The sequence below is a fragment of the Cervus elaphus genome, chromosome 21 (assembly GCF_910594005.1).
Source record: "Cervus elaphus chromosome 21, mCerEla1.1, whole genome shotgun sequence".
In the NCBI taxonomy this organism is placed as follows: Eukaryota; Metazoa; Chordata; class Mammalia; order Artiodactyla; family Cervidae; genus Cervus; species Cervus elaphus.
Genome location: NC_057835.1, coordinates 39,046,389 through 39,068,850, shown reverse-complemented (window position 1 = coordinate 39,068,850; position 22,462 = coordinate 39,046,389). Strand labels below are relative to the sequence as shown.

At 39.0% G+C, this 22,462-nt stretch overlaps 1 protein-coding gene across 2 annotated transcripts in view; it reads right to left on the bottom strand.

Moving 5' to 3' along the window:
• The window catches only part of KCNB2 (potassium voltage-gated channel subfamily B member 2), a 440,387-nt gene that overhangs the window by 408,081 nt on the left and 9,844 nt on the right, over positions 1–22,462 (bottom strand). The window contains exons 1-2 of one of the 2 annotated variants that reach the window (XM_043880369.1): positions 19,427–19,449; positions 2,211–2,881 (exon numbers count right to left, since the gene is read on the bottom strand). In XM_043880369.1, coding sequence (XP_043736304.1) covers positions 2,211–2,789 — 579 coding nt within the window. In that variant the 5' untranslated portion in view covers positions 2,790–2,881; positions 19,427–19,449. Of the gene's footprint in view, positions 1–2,210; positions 2,882–19,426; positions 19,450–22,462 lie in introns of those variants that run through there. The other variant, XM_043880368.1, reaches the window with a different exon arrangement.

Here is a 22,462-nt window from a genome sequence, read left to right as displayed (position 1 = left end):
AGAGCTGTTTCTAAAAGGCTCCAAACCTCAGACAAATGAACAATAATTTCACTTAACTACCATGCAATCAAATGTAAAGAATTTGTATAATATTTCCCCATTCAAACAGGGAAATTTACACATTTAAACAAACAAACACAAATCCTTTATGAAAATTTAGTAGAGAATCTACTTAGGCTAGCAGAAATTCGCTTAGCTTGATTAATAATTTGGAACCAGATTTATCATTTACAACTTCACAAAATCTTCCAAAACCAAGGTCTTAGCTGCTGGGTATAGTTTTCAGGTAGATATCTGTGCAAACATAATCTGAAGCAGGTTTAAATACTCTGTCTGATGTAGAGGGGTGTGTTTATATGTTATATTATATACAACTATATACAATAGACCATTATCAACAACACCTTCTTAGAGATTAAGACATGGCTCTGTGTCTAAAATTTAGAGATTAAACAAACTCTGTCATCTCGGGAATGAAATTACTGACATTATTGCATCCTTATCAGGAATTCTTCAGAGAAAATATGTACATACTTGAAATTTTTTTCTATAACAATACTTAATTTTAGATGTGTGTTAATAATATTATCAGCAAATAAATCAAATTGGCCTTTCAAATTTTCTTTGATTTAGCTGCTTATATTTGGCTAACTCCCTCTGGACCATCTGGTGGTACAATGATTTATTCCTCAATTGCCTAAAATCTTGAAAGAGTTCATTTGACACCCAAAATACTCCCCTAAACCCAGAATTTATCTTATTCAGCTTCAAAATCCACTCCATGTTTTTAGTAGTAACTCAAATGTGTAACTTAAAGGTTTGACATTGGAAAGAGTAGTAACCTTTCTCAACCAAAGTCCACATCTCTCTCTTACAGATAAAACAAAAGGAAACAAATTATTCATAACTACAAAAGACCTAGTTGAAATCTTTCATTTGCCACAAAATGTGCATTTCCTCATCATGAACAGCAGAAATAACATTTCATTCCATTTAGTTCCACATCCTGGCCGGAAAGTAAAATGCCTTTATAAGTCAAAAGATGCAAAACTAGAAATATCAATCAGTGCAAGAAGCAGTTTTATGATAGTCTGCATCCAGTTGATAATTTATGTTATTTACATGCTGTAGACTATAATGGAGGATTTTAATTTTCAGTCAAAGGCACACAGAATCAGTTATATTTCCATAATTTTTACTGTTTATAAGAAAAGAAAACTGGGAAAAAAGACAGTAAGTAATCCAAAGAATTTATAGGATTATTCACTGTTTTCTCTTCTCTACTCCATATTCTATTTTCAACTAATTGGCACAAAATGTCAATCCTATGCTTCTGCAGCTAAAGATGACTCTTTGGGCTTTTTACTTACAATTCATACTGAAATAAAGAACTAAATATATGCAATGAAAATCAGTTTCTGCTAACCCTCAAAGCTCCAAATAGATTTATATAAACACTGTCATGCAATTGAATTAAATACTGAAACTAGTGGCCAAATTTTTTACTCTTAGATTAAGATGTATCCAAGACCAATGGAAAAATGTGAACTGACCTTCCTTTTCAGCCAACACTTTATGATCTGAGATATGGGAACATCTCAATTGTGAACACAATTATACACCAAGAGAAACAACACTGTTACAGCAGACCTCACAAGAGGAGGTCAATCGATGCTCGCTGACAATGATTCACCCCTTACCCTGCCTCATAACGGGGATCCTTCCTCAGTGGGGGGCCCCAGCCCTGCTGGTCCACACTGGACCATGCTCTCCAGTCTCCCCTGCTCCTCCAGAGGACCAGGCCAGGAGGCACCTCCTCCGCTTTCAATGACAGCACTTCACTCCATTTAGGACGGTGCCCAGGCCTCTGCAAGACTCCACACCGGATGGATCTGAGTTCATGTTTTCCCCTTAGCCTCCAAGTCACCAACCCCAGACGTGTCTGGGTGGTCAGCAGTCTTCAACATCCAAGCACCTAGGCTGTTCCCAAGTAACAAAAAACACTTAGGAAAGAGTAAAGCCATTGTATGCCTCATCAATAAGAATAACTCGATTTCACTCCATAAGATCTTGGAAAGGAGTCTCCCTGCATAGCCACCGTATGCTACGTCTTAGCCAAACATCTTAAACCATGAAAGGCACACTTTCTAGAATATAGGGACCACCTTTTCGAACCACGCGTTGGAAAGTCACACTCTTGCCTTTCATACCTTGGCAGCCACGGACGAGTTGGGCTTCTCCAGCAGGTCCCAGAGTTTCTTCCTCTTCTCAGGGCAGCAGGTGTTATCAAACTCTTCACCCTCACGTTCCCGCATGGTCTCCGCCTCCCGCCGGAGTTCTTCGTTCATCTGCTCCTTCTTTTGATGATACCTGGCTTGGCAGCACGACTCTAAGTAGATCTCATCGATCCCCCAGTAATCAAGCTCTTGGCCGAAAGAGAGAGCGCACATTTCTTCCATCATGTGGAGTTTCCCTGTCCGGTAGAAATTTAAAATGGATGTGAAGGCTCCTGGGTGCCGATCGAAGAAATACTCGTTCTCGTTCAGGTTGTAGTCATCGCACACCTCCAGGAGGCTCTCGTGTGTGTTGCAGTCCCGGAGCTTGCCCAGGCGGGTCCTGGGCAACCGGTCCAACGTTCTCCACAGGACCTCGTGGTTGAGGCCCCCCACGTTGATCTTCACCCTCCGGGAGCACGTTTTGCTCCTAATGATGTCCACTGGTTCCGGTGGAAGAGAAAGTGTCGACCTTGACGTCTTCCTGTTTAAGCCAGGGGGAACCTTCTCTGCCATTTTGGACTGCACAAAGGGTCCTCAAAAGGATGAGACGCTGGAAGGTCAACTCAAGCTAGATCCCTCTGCAGCAGGCATTTCCACGGATGCACCTGGAAGAAAGCAACCACAAAGCCTCTGGTTACTTGCATTTTTCCTAAAGCATTTCCGGTTCTATGAGATCACTCCGCTGTTCGTGCACAACCCGGAGGTATAATAATAATTACTGCGTATTGATGGAGATGTACATCTTTGCTAAAACTTAATAGGCATAAGGAGGAAAAGACCACACAATGTACTATGCAGAAGAAGCTGTATTCAATTTTTTATACACCTATAGGCAGACAGCTCCCAAATTTGTCACTGGAGACCTCTTTCTCAAGCTCTGAACTATCCCTGTGCTGATCAACTCTTCCCAAATGAAACGCAGACACATCAAGCTAAACCCAGCACACTTCCAACCTTCCCCATCAGTTCATGTTCCTTCTCAGATGTGTGGTCCTCTGTACCCCCATACTGGGCTACGCAAGCTAAAACTCTAAGAAATTCCCATCCATCTGTCCACATGCAAATAAGCACCAGGTCTTAACCAACTGAACCTTCTGAACACTGCTTAAGCCCTCTGCCTGTATTACCCGGTCCCTGTTAAATTGTTCATTGCAGTGTCTTCTGTTGCAGCCCAGAATCTAAGGTAGGTGGGCTTCATAGTTGCAGCATATGGGCTCAATAGCTGCCACTCCTGGGCTTTAGAGCACAGGCTTAATAGTTGAGGCACATGGGCTTAGTTGTCCCACGGCATGTGGAATCTTTCTGGAGCAAGAATCGAACTCCTGACTCCTGCATTGGCAGATGGATTCTTTACCACTGAGCCACCAGGGAAGACCCCTTACCTAGATTTCTACAACAGCATCTGAAACTAAATCCTGAGCTCTGGTTTTGTCCACATTAAAAAAAAAAATTCTCTGTACAGCTTCTAGAATGATTCGATAAGAAACAAATCTGATTTAACCATGCTTTAATGCCTACAAACACCCAATGTAACTGGCAGATTGAAGTCCCCTGAGCCCTGGTAAATGTGACCTACCTCTCCACCCTCACCTCTCATTCCTTCTTCATCACTGTACTCCAGCACCCCCAGACTATACACACTACTCTGTTTCAAGCTCCTGGCGTTTGTTCAGGCTGTGTCCTAGAAGGGCCTCCACCATCCCCATTTCCTTTTGACTAAATGCAGCTTTCTCTTTAAGACTCAGTTCAGACATCACCTCCTCCAAAAAAGTCCTCCATGATACATCTCCTCCAGGATCCTGAAACTCTGTGAATGTCTATTCTATTTCACCACACCACTGCAATAACACCTTTCCCAAGGATACTGAAGTGAAGTCGCTCGGTCATGTCCGACTCTTTGCGACCCCATGGACTGTAGCCCAACAGGTTCCTCCATCCACGGGATTTTCCAGGCAAGAGTACTGGAGTGGGTTGCCACTTCCTTCTCCAGAGGATCTTCCTGACCCTGGGATTGAACCCAGGTCTCCTGCATTGTAGGCAGACGCTTTACCCTCTGAGTCACTAGGGAAGTCCCCCAAGGATACTGGGAGCTCTAAAAGACAAGGACTATTTTCTCTGTTTCACCTTTATCACTGAGCACAGTGCTTACATATTGTGAGGGTTTGATAAATGCTGAATAGTCAATTTTTTAATTGTTCTCCACAGGGCAGCTGACAAAAGACCTAGTAAGGCTAATGTATGTGGCTGGAAAAATGCATAAATGGAGTTAATTGGATCACTTGCCTAAAATGCATCTGTATTTACATGTTATGTGTATATAAGTTTGTGTGTACATAGGATATATCAGAATGTGTGTTTGTTTACATTCTTTGACCCACAGCTCTTTTCTCTTGTGGACTAATTCTTTAAACATGACTGTTTTAGTAGTCCCTCTTATTGATCTATTCTTCTGATCTGCAGCAGTAAGCATCTTCTTATTTGATCTTTCTGTATAATGTTTTTGCAGAAAACCATGGTGCTTCAAGCAATTCACCTCAAACACCATTTTTAATGTAAAACACCATGTTTCACACAGTCAATAGCTTATACCAAAGGGAAAAGCTTTTAGATTTAAGAGGTCCTTATAATTAGAATTCCCTTTTAAGATACACACCAATTTTACCATGTCTTTGGTCTCTCCACTCCTGTAAGTTAAATTTATTTCTCCACCTGTAAGCCAAGTATTCTCGCAAATGAAAATAAGTCAAATTTATGAAAAACTTGTACTGGACACTATAAGAAGTATTTCAAATATGTCCAATAAATATACTTGACATGGGAGTTTTTTCAACTACATAGATACAGAAGTATTTAAAGCATATACATATACACTCTCATTGCAGATGACAAAAATGCCTATTTTTACAATAAAGGAGAATTACAATAATTTGGGCAAGTATCAAATCCTCTAAGCCTCAATTTCTTAATCTAAACTTTATAGGCAGTGTTTAGACAATTAAATGAGATACTTTATGTGAAGTGCCCACTACAGGGAGATATATCCGAATAGAATATGAAAACTCACATTTCTCCTGTTTTTAAACTTATTTTATTATTATAATATAAACTGTAATACAAATTACAAATAATTTAATACAAATTCCATGTAATTTTCCAAGCAAGAAGACTGAAGTGGGTTTCCAATTCCTCCCCCAGAGGATCTTTTCAACCCAGGGATCAAACCTGCATCTCCTGTGTCTCCTGCAATGGCAGATAGGTTCTTTACCACTTTGCACTACCTGGGAAGCCCTCACATTTCTCCCTTAAGTTTACCTTCAACTACATGAAAGCTACAATCAAAAGCTATACCAGTGTCTATTAAATAAATGCTAGTATTTAATTCTTTTTTTATACATATGTTCAGTCTCCTCTAGTGGATTTTAAGCCTGTAAGGCCAGGAATTCTTGGTCTCATATTTTCTCTACTGAGCACTGTACCTACACACATAATGGGTACCTCATAGCACATATCTTTGATGCCACTGATGTTCATGTCCAACTTTTGTATTCAGATGACAATGGACTACACACCACACATCAAACAGTATGTGAGAGAGGGCAGAGTAATATTGTGTGTGTGTTCTTAGTCACTCACTCATATCTGACTCTTTGCAACCCTGTGGACTGTAGCCTGCCAGGCTCCTCTGTCCATGGGGATTTTCCAGGCAAGAATACTGGAGTGGGTTGCCATGCCCTCCTCCAGAGAGCAATATTAGGACTAGGCAAAACGAATGAAAATATTACAGATGGATAATTCAAGTGGTGAATTGGAAATGTGTGTTATTTAATTAATGTCTGCTTTAATTAAGCCATAGGTATACGTATGTCAGACAATAACCAATTATGGTATCATACAAGAGGTTTTTCAGAAAGAGTAAGCACAAACTCCAATGGTGTACAAACATCTCATGTTTATGGTCAAGGGTTTAGTGTGACTTCCTTTCTTCTAAAAGTCATTACTAAAAGCATAAATACTCTGTCACAGTCACTGGTAGGTCACCATTTTTCTTAAAAAATTTCACACTCATGACTTACAGTGAATTTTCCTTTTTGTAGAGTATGTGTCAAGTGAAGAGAGGCCATAAGACTTAAATTTCAAAGTATCTTCTTTACTAATCAAGAACTTTCATTATAAGAAATCCAGCACTGATTACAAACCCCACAATAAAAGACAGCCTGAAATTAAATGCCCTTTCTTCAAAGCAGGGGTAGCGAAACTTAGCATGAGTGAATACAGTCTGTTGATCTGATTTCCTAAGACTTAAAGATGCTTTGCTCTGATTATTGTTAATGTGGTTATTTTATTCTCTCTGGACAGAATGTTCTGCTTATGACTTGATAAAGAGTAGAGTGAAGTAAGTCAAAATGAGAAAAATAATTATCACATATTAACATATATATGTAGAATCTAGAAAAATGGTACAGATGAACCTATTTGCAAAGGAGAAACAGAGACACAGACATAGTGAACAAAAGTATGGATACCAAAGGGGAAACAGAAGTGGATGAATTGGGAGGTTGGGACTGCCATAGATTCACTATTGACACTATGTATAAAACAGATAACTAATGAGAAAACCTATTACGGAGCTCAGGGAGCTCTACTCAATGCTCTGTGGTTACCTGAAAGGGAAGGAAATCCAAAAACGAGGGGATACAGGTATACGTATAGCTGACTCACTGCTGTAGAGCAGAATCTAACATGTTATAAAGCAACTATGTGAAGCTGAAGCTCCAATACTTTGACCACCTGATGCAAAGACTCACTGGGAAAGACCCTGATGCTGGGAAAGACTGAAGGCAAAAGGAGACGGGGGCGGCTAAGGATGAGGTGGTTAGGTAGCATCCACTGACTCAACGGACATGAATTTGAGCAAACTCTGAGAGACAGTGAAGGGCACGAGAGCCTGGTGTGCTGCAGTCCATGGGGTCACAGAGTTCTACATGACTTAGTGACCGACCAACAACAGCAAGTGCTGGCGGTCGTTTAGTTGCTCAGTTGTGTCTGACTCTTTATGACCCCCATGGACTGTAGCCCACCAGGCTCCTCTGTCAGTGGGATTTTCCAGGCAACAATACTGGAGTGGGTTGCCATTTCCTTCTCCAGGGGATCTTCCCCATCCAGGGATCAAACCCCTGTGTCCTACATTGCAGGTGGATTCTTTACTGCTGAGTCACAAGGGAAGCTCAAAGCAATTATACTCCAATAAAAAGAAACATTTTTAAAATTTACCAGCAAAAAAAAGTAGAGGCTCAAATATAAGTTGAGGCTCAATATGTAAGTTCTCGACCATTGCAGAATTGTGACTAGTGTTCAGAGAGTTAATCAGGCTCTCAGAAGAGTTGTAGGACACAAGTGGTCACATTTGTAAGCCTGTCATTCAGGTCAAGTGCAGAGCCTAAGCCCTGCTCAACTGTCCCTTAGAAACTCTGAGCCTTTCTGTCTATGACCCCATCCCCCGCCCCTGTCCTTCTCCCTGCTCTTTCTTCCTCTGTATTTTTCTTTTTCTCATTTTCCCAGCTCTATTTCCCCACCCATGGCTTATCTCTCTTTGGTTCCTCTCCCTCTCTTCCTACCTAGTTCCCTAGATCTTTCTGACCTCACCATCTCTTAACCAACCACAAATGCAAAACTCCATCTTTTCAGACTTGTATATACTTCATGAAGTTTTCTACATTCTTAATAAGAAAACCTTGTGAGCTGAAAATACCATGTCTCTCTCCACAAGAAGAGAAACACATCTAAACTGAGTTGTTTTGTATGGAATGTTGTATGAAATCACAAAAGAGGCTCTGTTCTGAGGCTTATGACCCTGGGTGCAGCTGGGCTGTTTCTAACATCCCCTTCACCTTTCTGGTTGGGCTTCAGTTTCTTTACATATCAAACCATGGCATTTCCATGCCTACTATTCTTTGATGTCCTATGACACTTGGTTGATTTTTTCCTCTTGTTATGATTCTGTGATTGTTATCACCCTTCCCCTCCAATCACCAGCCTTACTTTAGATAGAAATAAACATAATATAGTGCTTCAGAGTCCATGAAAACATTTTTTCATGTCCAGTTTCTTAAGAAAAGTTGGCTTTCATATTTCATTTCAAGAACCTTTTAATATTTATCAAGGCTTGAAACAGACTACATTCAGAACATCATAAAAGTTTCATTCATTTTATTTAGTGTTTTTAACTTTCCATTTTAAATCTATGTTCTTTTCTGCCATATTAATTTTATTCCTGACAATGAATCTGTCCATTCCCCTTGGGTTAGACACTGTGTCTTGTCACTCTGGAGAGCTCGCAAAATTTACGTTTTTAATTTTAGTAATTAAAGTGGACATGGTGCTGTTTTCCCACATTTAATTTTATAAGTGAAATGATGTCTACCATAATAATTTTATCCCATGAGAATCAATCATGGAATTCAATTTAATATGTAAATTTAATATAAAATGTAATAATTCCTTGTTTAATCTGTGGAGATGTTATACAACTGTGTAGAATTTATATACACAAATAGCTGTAAACTAAACACACATTTTTATGTCAAGGGCAGAATCTCAGTGAATCTTTTCTTGGGGTAGCTTGCTAGTTTATTTCACCTCGTTGGATCAATTGAAAGTCAAGCTTGCAACAATCAGTCGACCAGGGCAAATGTACTAAACATCTCTTCATTAGTCTGTTAGAGAAAAAAAGTGACTCTTGGAACAATAAACAACAACAAACATTCTTGTTTCTGAACAGCTGCACCAGGCTCCTACCAGCAGCATGGAATTAAGCTGCCACCAGTTCGGCACTAAACCTGACAAAACACAACTTGCTGATCGTGGCATCATAATTAAAGCTTAAGACTCCAGGTCTGAGGCAGGGGAGTGGGGGTGATTTTTTTTTTTTTTTTTTTTACTGTAGTCTAAAAAATACTACCATTATGTCATATACTTGACACTTCCTTAGTGGAGCAAGGCAGGATAAGTCCCATGTGTGATTCTGCACAGATGAAAAGCAAATCTTTCTAAAGACTTAAGTGATGTTTAACATTTCATTTCTGTGTTGCTGGTACATGCTGAGTACACATTTGCAAACAAGCAGCTCTGAGACCTTTAAATCTAAATCACTCTGTGTATATATAGCTCTCAAGCGTTTCCTTAAGTTTTCATGTACGGTATTAAGCAGTAAATGCCTCTTTTTTGTAACAGCTATTTCTGTTTCAAAGAGACACAAAGATTATTTGCAGTAGCTATCTAGAAAGACAGGCACTATAGCTGAAATGTGGTTGAAATTTAGCCAGTACTTTTAAAAAAGTTAGTACTCACTGAAATTTTCAAAAGCACCTCCAGAATTCACTAAAGAAAAAAAAATACTTTTATAAAAAGTTAAAAACAAATCAGATTTGTTTGAGAAAGACAGATCCATAGTATTTCAAAGCAATAGCTGGGAAACTTTCAGCTGTCCTAAGAAACTGAACATACATGCTGAAGTACTTGAGAACTTGGCCAGAAATACTAATGAATTTATACTGTATGTTGTCTTTTAATATGTCAAGTTCTAGTGATAACTGAAACATTGTCCTTGTCCTCAGAAAGGTGGAAGTAGCATTTCACTTCTGCAGTCAAAGGCTGCTAATATCAATAGGTTCCTTGATTTTAGCACAAGTATTTACTCCTCAGTTTAAAAAAAATCCAAGACTTTTATCCTTGATATAACCCAGGCTTTTTTTAGATACACTCAAACCAAATCCTAAAAGCTTTGCTTTCAGTGGTCAAAGGAAGCATTGTGTTGCAGTAAGAAGGGGAAAAGACAAGACAATAAGTAGAATATGCAATATGAGCACCGTTCCATATCATCAATGTTTCCGACTAGCCAAATTTATAAATAAGTTATTTTATTTAGATAGGTAATATGAATTTTCTTCATCAGAAGAGAGAACTATTTAAAGAATTAGCTCCTATATATACACTTGCTATAATTAGAGAGTAAAACACTAGTTTTGCCTTTAGAAAAATGGCCTTTTATAAGACATAGCTCATGAAAAGTCCTTCTCTAACTGAAAAATACAACACTAATATTATAATGCACCTTAGTGACTTGGAATGTTCAGTCTGTTTCATAACCCACCAGAAAAGGTTCAAGCTTTTATCTGAGCATTCAGCCATTCAGCTGGTAGAAGACAGTCTATTGTGACAGTAAAAGTGCCCTTTATGTGGGAGTCTAAGACATGTCCTTTTAAATGCCTCCTTTTGCAGAAGTCTTCCCAAAGTTACAGTAGAGTGCAGGGGATGAATAAAGATGAAAGGTGATGAGAAAAATAAAAAAGGCAACAAACAGAGAAACGATTGGTACCACTGAAAGGAATGGGAAATGAGGCCGGGCCACTCTGTAATATTCTGGTATAAGTAATCACAAACTTCATTCACAACCTGGAGCTCCCTGTGGATGATGCAACCTTCTATTTGGGTGATGGACTTCAATTTAATATTCCATCTTGGTGTGTGGTGTCAGTTAGATTTAGCCTCTATGAAACCAAGTTTTAAAATGTTCATGAAGCCTGGATAGGATTTGAACACCTTTCTTTAGGTTTCTTCCAATAAAATTAGATTTTAGATCATGCAATGTTTGGTCTGGAATGTTCAGCAGTAAGATTCTACACAGGGATATTTCTCAATTGGGCTCTGTCTCATAGTAAAAATATACTTTTCAATTATATTCTGGTCCCTTACTTCTCCCCAACAAATACATGGTAGGCAATGGAGTTTTTATTAAAAGCTCCAATACTGAGTCTGATTTGAGGCTAGTCTCTATGACTTAAACATATACCCTATGCTTTAGATACCGCCATGTTTGGATGCTGGAATCATAGTATGTTGGCAGAAGGGATCTTGGGGATGATCTGGTCCAATTTTCCTATTTACAGCTTTTAAAACTGAGATCCAATGAGTCACGTGACTTGGCTGACCTCTCTCTGATAGTGATTAAACTTGGACCAGAATGCAGAAATTTACAGACTTATGAAGATTTACTACATAAGCCTCTTTCCATTACACCCCAGCTCATCATTCTTTGCTTTTCACCTTCTAGTGGAAGTTTTAAAAAGTTTCTGTTTCTTTGTCTACTCCCCATGTCAAAAGACTGGATTCAAACAATACTAAAGTGAAGTGTGTTATCTCCTATACATTGCTCATTTCTTTAGAGGGTAATGACTATAGTCAGGCAACTTGACTGTGGTCTTGGGAAGATGGATGCATTTCACAGAATTGTTCTTTCCTTGGTTCTGCTTCCCTAGGGCCAAAGTTTAGGATAACTACTTCCTTCCACTCACTTTGGACCCCTCCAATTGGTTCTGAACACTGCAGCCCAGACACTGGCAGATATGGACCATCCCTACTAGAAGATGTGTCCATGCTTCCCAGTCTCAGGGTAGAAACCGAACAACACAAAGACTGTAAGGTCTGACTTCTACTTATCTCTGCAGTTCACTACCTTCCTCCCTCTTCCTCTATGTTCTAGTTTTCTGTTTTGGCCACACCTCAGGGCATGCAGGATCTTAGCTCCCTAGCCAGGGATCAAACCTGTATCCCCTGCAATGGAAGCATGGAGTTTTACCCACTAGACCACAAAGGAAGTCGCTCTCTGTTCTTTGATTTGATTTTGATTTTTCTTTGATTTCTTTTTTTTTTACAATTTTTAAAATAAATTTATTTATTTTAATTGGAATAATTTTTTTTACAATATTGTGTTGGTTTCTTCCATACATCAACATGAATCAGCCATAGGTATACATATGTCCCTCTCTCTTGAACTTCCTTCCCACCTCCTATCCCATTCCACCCGTCTAGGTTGTCACAGAACACTGGATTTGAGCTCCTTGCATCATACAGCAAATTCCCACTGGCTATCTAATTTTGCATATAATACATACATTTAAATTCATTCCACCCTCTCCTCCCCCCATGGTGTCCACAAATCTGTTCTCCATATCTGTGTCTCTACTGCTGCCTTGCAAATAGGTTCATCAGTACCATCTTTTACACATGCCATTCGCCTTCTGCCCCAGGGAATTTGCACATCTATTTTCTCCCCTCTTCCTTTTCAGATATTAACCCAAGAATCATATCTTAGTTGCTGTGCTGTGCTTAATCACTTAGTCGTGTCTGACTCTTTTCGACCTCATGGATTATAGCCCACCAGGCTCCTCCGTCCATGAGTATTCTCTAAGCAAGAATACTGAAGTGGGTTGCCATGCCCTCCTCCAGGTGATCTTCCCAACCCAGGGATTGAACCCAGGTTTCCCACATTGTACACTGCAGGCAGATCTGAGCCACCAGGGAAGCCCATATCTTACTTAGCACCACACAACTTTCTTGACCATACAGTCATCCTTCAATTTTAAGAACTTATATATATAAGCATATACCTTTACCTGGAGCACTCAACAGAAGTTTTAAATTTGTTGGGAACAGTATTTCAATTATTTGATTTATACCCATCCTCTCCTCTCCACTAGACTAAGTTTCTTGAGGGCAGGGATCAAGTCTGATCTTATTCATCACTGTATCCCAGGTGCCTGGCATTCAGTAGACACACAATAAATACTATGTTATGTGAATGGAAAAGTCAATGATTGCTTTATTTAACATTTATTTAACAATCCTTTTCTTCTTCCAGCTACTTCATATTACATGCCACTTCCCAAATCCAACATGACTTTCTCATATGAAATGTTCTTCTCCACATTCTCCATCTGATAAACTCTCACTCTTTATTAAGTCAAGAACAAATAACTTTGGATTGCCCTAGAAGTCCAGTGGCTAAGATTCCAAGCTCCCAATGCAAGGGACCCAAGTTTGATGCCTGGTCGGGGAACTATTAATAGATTCCACATGCTGCAACTAAAGATCCCGCACACTGCAACTAAGACCCAGTGCAGCCAAATTAATTAATTAAATATTAAAAAAAAAAAAGAAATACTTGTTTAGGGAGAATCCATTGCTTCTGCCATAATGGGTTAGAAGTTCGTCCTATCTATTACAATGCTTTTCTCATTGTATCCCACTTAGAATTCTTTCTTGTTAATTCATTCAGCAAATATTCATGAGACTTTGCTTAAGGTATAATCTCTGACATCACAGAGTTTACATCCTAGTGGAGGTAGATAAACATGCTACAAACATACACAAGCAATTAACTACAGAGCCAATAAAAGCTGCAAAAGAGGAGAAGGTGTCATGCGAGCTTTAAGTGAAAATACCTTTTTGGGGCTGTGAGTTCTTAAAAGGGATGAACATCTCATCCATATCTGTATCTTTCGGGTGTGACTGCTTACCAAATGTTTGTGGACTATCCAACAGAGTGAATAAGTGAGTGAATAATGAATTTCAAAGCACTGCTATCCTTTTTCTGGCCACATATTTTGGCTAACGTCACCCGACATCAGTTAATTATGGTGATTTACAATTTATTTAGACGTTCCCCTGGCCCTTATTTGCTTATTTTAATAAGGCCTGGGCTCAAAATAAAGGATAGATTTTCTGGAACTATGTAGGGAACAAGCAAAAAACAAGTAAGACTCTAAGAATTACTGCTGCCCCAAAGTAGAATTTGCTGCCTTAAGGCACTCCTGGGCCTGTTAATGTTCAGGCAGACCCCAGGTGACCATCTGTTCTGCTGAGAAATGGACAAGATTGCTTATTATTGCCAATGTGCCTCCTATCCCTTAAATTTCATGGTTCTGTGAGATTTCTGAGTAACCTCAACCCATCTACATATTCCACTGGACATTCCAACAAGAAAAAGTTCACTCTTGTCAAATTTTTAAGTTTAAAATTTGGCAAAGATGAATTTTCAATTTCTCAGCTTATACTTACTCCTAGGAAAAATATTTAAGCCAGAAAAGCCATTATAATAGAATTGCCACCAATAAAAGGATGAAGAAAATAAAGGATGAAAGTTAGTAAGTCTAAATTTTTTCTTCAAAAGATGAGCTTATACACTTCAATGATGACCTTTTCTCTTTCATATTGTCATATGAAGCCTGTAACAGTGGGTAAAGCTTAATCAGGGCTTCCCGGGTTGGCTCAGTGGCAAAGAATCAGCCTTCAATGCAGGAGACATGGGTTCAATCCCTGGATCAGGAAGACCTCTTGGAGAAAGAAATGGCAACCCACTCTTATATTCTTGCCTGGGAAGTCTCATGGACAGAAGGGCCTGGTGGGCTACAGTTCATGGGGTCATTTAAGAGTCAGACATGACTTAGTGACTAAACAACAACAACAAAGAATAATCAAAGGAATTACTTCACTGTGTATAATAGGCTCTAGGAGTGAAGTAAGTCATAAAGAGAAAAATAAATATTATATTTTAATGCATACATATGGAATCTAGAAAGATGGTACTGATGAACCTATTTGCAGAGCTTTGATGGAGATGTAAACATAGAAAACAGATTTATGGACACAGGGGTAGGGGAAGGAGACTGTGGGACAAATGGAGAGATATACTCACTCCATCTGTAAAATAGATAGCCAGTGGGAACTGCTGTATGCCTCAGGGAACTCAAACCAGGGCTCTGTGAGGGGTGGGGTGGGATGGGAGGTAGGAGGGAGGTTCCAGAGGGAGGTGACATATGTGTACCTATGACTGATTCATGTTGATGTATGGCAGAAACCAACACACTATTGTAAAGCAATTATCCTTCAATTAAAAATAAAGACTTTTCTTCTTTTTTTTAATTTTTACTTTATTTCTTAATCAATTTATTTTAATTGGAGGATAATTCAGTTCAGTTCAGTCACTCAGTCGTGTCCAACTCTTTGCAACCCCGTGGACTGCAGCACGCCAGGCCTCCCTGTCCCTCACCAACTCCCAGAGTTTACTCAAACTCATGTCCACTGAGTCGGTGATGCCATCCAACCATCTCATCCTCTGTTGTCCCCTTCATTATTGAGATACTGTGATGGTTTTTGCCATACCTAAATTTAAAAAATAATAATAGTCAAAGGAATGACTCTATAGTAATGGAGATACAAGCAGACCAGTACTTGTGCTGGGAAAGTAACTTAAGGTGAAAGGCAGAAACCCTTCCCAAGGTATCTAAGTCACAATGTACAGGTGGCCACATCTTCAGACTCAAAGCAGACAACTACACAACTAATTAACCTTTGGATTCCGTGTGGCCACACCCATTGATATCCTTACTTCTTTTCCTGATGGTGCATATTCAAAATATTGTGTTCTCAATTTTAGCATTAAAAAAAAAACAAACAGCTTCTAACAAATCAATGGTACCCTTCATTAATGAATCCAATTTAAAACATCAGAATGTGTCACAAATAATTGTATGCTTGATTTACCCGCTCCCCTGTGCATTAAATAGAAAAGGGAAGAGGTTCACTGAGCTATAAACATCACGTCCGCATCCCTTATGAATAATGTTTTCCATTTGCCTTTGTCATCAGTGAGGATCATTAAACAGTATCTATTAAGCATCCATCTGTGTATGGCACTTTATAAATATTCCTCCCTGTGCCTCTGCCCTCTTTCTCAATCTACCATGTGTCTCTGGTGTAGAAAATGCTAGGGAGCTACAAGGATAATAAATAATTAATGGTAAGAATGTAAGGCAGATGGATGGGATGATCTACGAGCATCTATGAATCTTAGGATGTTAAATTTACTGCTAATAATATAATTTAGCACAAATTGATAAGAAAATATCAAAGCGCTTGATGCAGAAAAAATGAGCTCATTGTATTCCATCAACATTTTCAAAAATACAAATATGACAATTAGGGACCATAGAATGACCGATTGAAGCCCTGAGTTTATGTGACTTGTACCAGATGAAACAGTCTTGAAATAAATAATGTGGAAAACAGTGTGGACAACTCATAAAAATTATGACTGCAACAGTATAACTGGGAGTGTAACCTGAGCGAAGAGTGAAAATATTCAGAAATAAAGCAAAGTCATTGTTTTCACTAAAAGGAGTAGAGTGGTTAAGGATGGTGAAATTACCAATTCCACCCCCCCAACCTTTTTCAGTTTTTCTTTAATGTTATTCTATTATTTTTTTCTTTAAGAAAAAAACTAGTTATACAGGTTTTAGAGATGGAGATATTTAAAACACTCTCTTTCACCTTTGCAAGCCTCAGGTAGTCAGGATAACAATAAAAGGGCAGTCATGCATGCTAAGTTGCTTCAGTCAGGCCCAACTCTTTGTGACCTTATGAACCGTGGCTGACCAGTCTCCTCTGACCATTGAATAAAAGAGAATGTCAGTGTAAAACCAGCTATTGCTACGGGTTTGAGATTTGCCACTTGAATTTTGTTTCAGCTTAAGTTCAAAATGTCCGTAAGTAAAATCTGTATTTCCTAGAAGGTAGGGATATTCTTGGAGTTGTAGTTGAAGGACAGCCAAAGTTATGATCTCACTTGCTTTGTGACTTTGGTTAATAATTAGCATTTTTATCACCTACCACATATTGAGGGATTATTACGCACAGCCACTGTGTTTATTCCACTTAATTCTCATGAGAATTCTCATTAATTCTCAATCCTCCTTGAGGGGGGGAGATTAGTATCTTTGATTTATAGATAAAGAAACTGAGGTTCCAAAATGTATGTACCTTGTTCAAGATGACATAACCACCAAGTGTTTGTTCCAGGATACCAGTCCAGCAATGTCTCGACTCAAAGCCCATGTTCTTAATCTTCTAAGATTCTGGGGGTTTTCCTTGAATGGCATGATTCTGAGTGCCTCAATTCAATAAATATATAGAAATATGAGACCAATATTGTGCAATATTTTTAGCACAATAGAGAAGGAAAGAATGAATCTCAGATAATTCCTGTAATACTATGTCTACCCATTAGCTTAGATGTATAAAATATATTAAATGGAATAATTTTCTTGTGGATATGTTGGGATGGCAATTATTTCCACAGTTATAAGTTTTCACAAAACTGAACATAAACTTTAGTGTGTGGCTTTAAAAGAGATGCTATTAATCTTAGTATTGAGATCCACAGTCAAAATGGATGCTTTAAAATATTTTTTAAATGTTAAAAATATAAAATTCACAATATTTGAAAGGGCAACATTAGTAAGTTTAAATGATCTTTCCAGGGTCCACTCAGGATCAAGACTAGAGGCCAAGTCTCTTAGTTCCTAAATCCATGTTCTTTCCACTAGACCCTGACACCTTAGAGCTTCAGAAATAAATCTACAATTAGAACGATGAAGAGAAAAAATGTGAAGCAGGAGACATCTAGTTATTTCACACCCAGTTAAATGTATAAGTACTGATGAGTTGAACCTAATTATTAATGATTCCTGACTACAACATAAATCTGTAATTTATACTATTCTAATAACAGTCAGAATAGGAGATCATAGCTTCAAGTAACACATACTGATTTAGGTCCATGATTCCTTTCTCATTCCCCTCCTTTCAATACAAAGTGTTCCTTGGCTATTAGATATATACTGAGTGCAGAGGGTACAAAATTGTGTAAAGGCACCCTTGCTCCCAAAAAACTCATTGGATTACTGCAACAGAATTACAGAAACTTTTGGATTTGTGCCTTTAGCATGTGTTGTATGTGGTTGGTGGTGGTGGTTTAGTTACTAAGTCGTATCCGACCCTTAGACACCAAGGACTGTAGCCCCTTAGGTTCCTATGTCCATGGGATCTCCCAGGCAAGAATATTGGAGTAAGTTGCCATTTCCTACTAGGATCTTCCTAACCCAGGCATTGAACCCATGTCTCCTGTGTCTCCTATTTACAGGCTCAGAAAATATTATGAACTTAACTATCTTAAACCTAATTAAGCCTTCCTACCTGATTTGAACATACTGATGTAAGGAAGAGAGAGGTATGCAATACCAGCCAGTGATGAAGAAGTCTTAATTCATGAGGCTTTGTAGAATACAGTCTTCGTTTATGAGACTGGTAGCCTTAGCCACCATCTGAAATTTTGAAAGCTCTTTAAGATCTTAAATGAAATAATGAATATGATGAATTATTTAACTCATTCATTCAACAATATTTACTACAAGCACTGTGTTCCAAATGCCATAAAATACCTGCAAGAAAACGGCTCCCTGGATTAAAAATAAAGGCAAAAACTCTCAGTATAATGTTCTACTTCAGCTGAATATATACATGATTACAAACTATGCTTATTATGCTGGAAACCAAGTATTTTGCTGGGCCTGAATAAAACCAGAAGTCAAGTTTAAGAAGTAGCTTTTTAACAGCTTCTGAGCTTTCTATGTGCACTCGTTTCTACAAAACTTAATGAAAATGCTCTCCTTAGATTTAGAAAAGACTAGGATTCCAAATTTAAAATGACATTTATCTCCAAAGTAAATTAATATTTAATGAGAGTCTGATTAATAATTGTGATTTTATGAACTGGAGACATTTAGCCAGAAAGCCCCTAGACACATTTGTTCTATACAGACTGGGGGAAAGGGCTAACAATGGATCATCTCTTTCCAAATGTTACTTTACTATTATGTTTCAGACTTTTTCCTTCTAAACACCACTTGCTCCTTCTGGTATTAGCTTATTGGAAAGCTTTTCATTTGTGAAAAACAGGATAAGAATTCAAGAGATCCAGTCCCATGAGAACTTTCAAAGGATTAAGAAAGACTATAATGTTATCTAGGTGAAAGCTGTGAGGAAGAAAAAAGAAAGAAAGAAACAGTTCAGTGTTCACCTTACATTTTTTTGCATATTAAATACTGAAATAATTATATCTGTTAAATCTCCAAAAATGTATCAATTGGTCTGTAAAGAGCTATCACCATTTCAGATTTTTTTTTTTTTTTTTTTTGCTAATGAGCTGAACTGCTCTTTGATTGGTTTTTGTTAATGATCTGAACTGATAAAACAGATTTTGTAAATAAGCACAAAATAAAGAAATCAATACATGAAAGTAAAGGAACTTGCTAAAAGACACAGTGTCACATCTGTCATTTTAGAGGTTAGAAAGGAAATAAGAACAGAGGGAGAGGGAGAGAAAAGGTGAGGGAACAAAAAAAGAAAAAAAATAATCCATGTTGGAAAATCTTAGCGTGAGAAAGCATTTAAGGTCACATTACACTGGTACTTACAAAGATAATGTTCTACTTTTCTATAATATTTTCCATTTTGTCCAGTTCACATAGAGGAAGAAATGCCTTCAATAAGAACAATTCCTATGGATAGAAACAAGACATGGGAGATCCTTTGCTAGAACGCACTGGAAGAACTTCATCAGTGTCAAAACAGGCACTGGACTCCAGACATGTTAATACATGGTTAACTGGAGGCCAACACTGGTTATAAATGCATTGTTTCCAGAATTTAAACCATATTGCTTTTGAAGCTTAGGGTTTCCTAAAGTAATTCACGCTAATAATAATCTAGCTCAGCACTAGCATTGACTCATACGGTAACCAGCAGCTGTAGATGACTATTTAAATTTAAAACTTAATTTCTCAGTCTTACAAGTCAATTTCAAGGGTCCCTCAGCTTACATGGCTACTGGCTACTACTGGTGAGCACAAATATAGAATTTTTCCATCATCACATCAAATTCTATTGGAGAACACTGGTCTAGCCAGACTTCTGTAAAGTTATGAGGCTGAGTATGTTCTGAAATAGGGGTGAGAGACAAATTCTATTGGAAGTACCATGTTCTGCCTCATCTGGATCTCATTCCACCAACTGTCTCCATCCTTAGCAGTGGCAAACCATGGACCTCTGTTTACTAACTCTCTTCTATGCCAGCTTCTAGGACCACCTGACCCTTGTCAAGAAGAATGTGAAGATTATGTGGGTGTAAAATAGCAAGATCAAACCAGTCAATCCTAAAGGAAATCAATCCCTAGGACTCACTGGAAGAACTGATGCTGAAGCTGAAGCTCCAATATTTTGGCCACCTGATATAAACTGTCGACTCATTGGAAAAGACTCTGATGCTGGGGAATGATTGAAGGCAAAAGGTGAAGAGGGTAGCAGGGGATGAGATGGCTGGATAGCATCACCGATTCAATGGACATTAACTTCTGCAAACTCCGGGAAATAGTGAGGGACAGACAGGCCTGGCATGCAGCAGTTCATGGGCTCACAAAAAGTTGGACGCAACTTAGTAACTGAACAACAACAACAGCAATGGGCTGGCAGTTCATCACCAGGCAGACTTGCTCCTGTCCTGCTCTGCCCAACCCTGGCCAGCAGTTCTTAGTAACTGTGCTCTTGGTGCTGTTTGGTGACCTAGAACCTAACTCAGGGCCCAGTTCCATCCACCACTGGATCAACAAATAAACAATGAGCATCAGCTATGCACCTGGAGGTGCAGAGGTATGACGAATAAAGTAGTGAAGAAGAAAGAAGGTCCCTGTCTTTACTGAAGTGATATTCTCACACAGGAAAATGACATTTGACAAGTAATTACCCACTATTTAACAGCAGAATTGGGGTAAATGCTACAAAGGAGAAAACAGCTACAGACTGTCATACAGAGTAAAGTGAATCAGAAAGAGAAAAATATTGTACATTAATGCATATATGTGGAATCTAGAAAGATGGTACAGATGATCCTATTTGCAAAGCAGAAATAGAGACACAGACATAGAGAACAAATATATGGATACCAAGGGGGAGGGAAGGTGGAAGCAACTGCGAGATTGGGATTAACACATCTTCAGTCATATCTGACTCTTTTGCGACCCTATGGACTGTGTAGCCAGCTAGGCTCCTCTGATCATGGGATTCTCCAGGCAAGAATACTGGAGTGAGTTGCCAAGCCCTCCTCCAGGGGATCATCCCAATCCAGGGATCAAACATGAGTCTCTTATGGCTCCTGCATTGGCAAGCGGGTTCTTTACCACTAGCGCCACCTGGGAAGCCCCAGTACTATGTAAAAATGGATAACTAATGAGAACCTACTGTATAGCACAGGAAACTCTACTTGGTGCACTGTGGTGGGAAGGAAGTCCAAAAGGGAGGTGATACATGTATACACGGGGATTTTCCTGGTGGCTCAGATGGTAAAGAATATGCCTGCAATGCGAGAGACCTGGGTTCAATCCCTGGGTCATGAATATCTCCTGGAGAATGGAATGGCTACCCACTCTAATAGTCTTGCCATGAACAGAGTAGCCTGACTGGCTATAGTCCATAGGGTCACAAAGAATCAGACATGACTGAGTGACACTTTCACAAATGTGTATACACATGGCTGATTCATTTTGCTGTACAGTAGAAACCAACACAACACTATAAAGCAAATATAGTCTGATTAAAAAAAAAGTTTTTTAACTAAAAATATGATTTTTTAAGGAAAAACAGAAAACTGCTAGAAAAGAGAAGAATGAAGAAACATGCTATACTCTGGGACTCCAAGATTTCTTTGAACAAGTGACTTCTGACCAGAGATGAGAGACATGAGGAAGAGTTAAGAAACTGGAAGAAAGCATCTGAATAACTACCTGCACAGGCCTCAGGGCACAGGACCCCAGACACTTGAGTGGAACTAAAAGAAAACCAGAAATTGTAGCAGCCAAGGAGGGGTGTGTGGGCCTGAGATGACACCGGCAGGCAGGGGGCAGACTGACCCGAGCCTGTTATGAACAACAACTTTATACTAGTGATGTTTTGGGAATGAAGGAGGAATACTGTAGCCCCCAAGTTCAAGATTTAGGCCTTTACCCAAAGAAAAGTGGGAAATCATTTAAGGGTTTTAGATGGATGAGTGATATGATCAGATTTGCCTTTTATCAAAAAACCAAAGAACAAATGGATTGAAAGGATACGAGGCGCTAAGAGTCCTGGTAGTAAGCTTTAGTAGAAGTTCAGAAAGAGATGTTGGTAATTTGATGATGGTACAGGAAATGGTCTCCCCCACTGTGTCTGAATCCCTGAGTTGATTACGTGACCATCACGTGGTTTTCCCAACACAGACCTATGTCTCAATTGGTCTGAACTCTTGCTAGCTACTTAAGACAGACCTCTTCCTAAACTTTAAACTATAGCATTTGATCCTATGGCTGGGTGACTCTAATCCTGCCTGCCCTGCCTGCCCCTGTCTGTCTAAATCTCCAAATCTTCCCTGTTTCCAGAAGACCACTCCCAGTACTCCTTCAGTCTAACTTCCTGCCTACCTG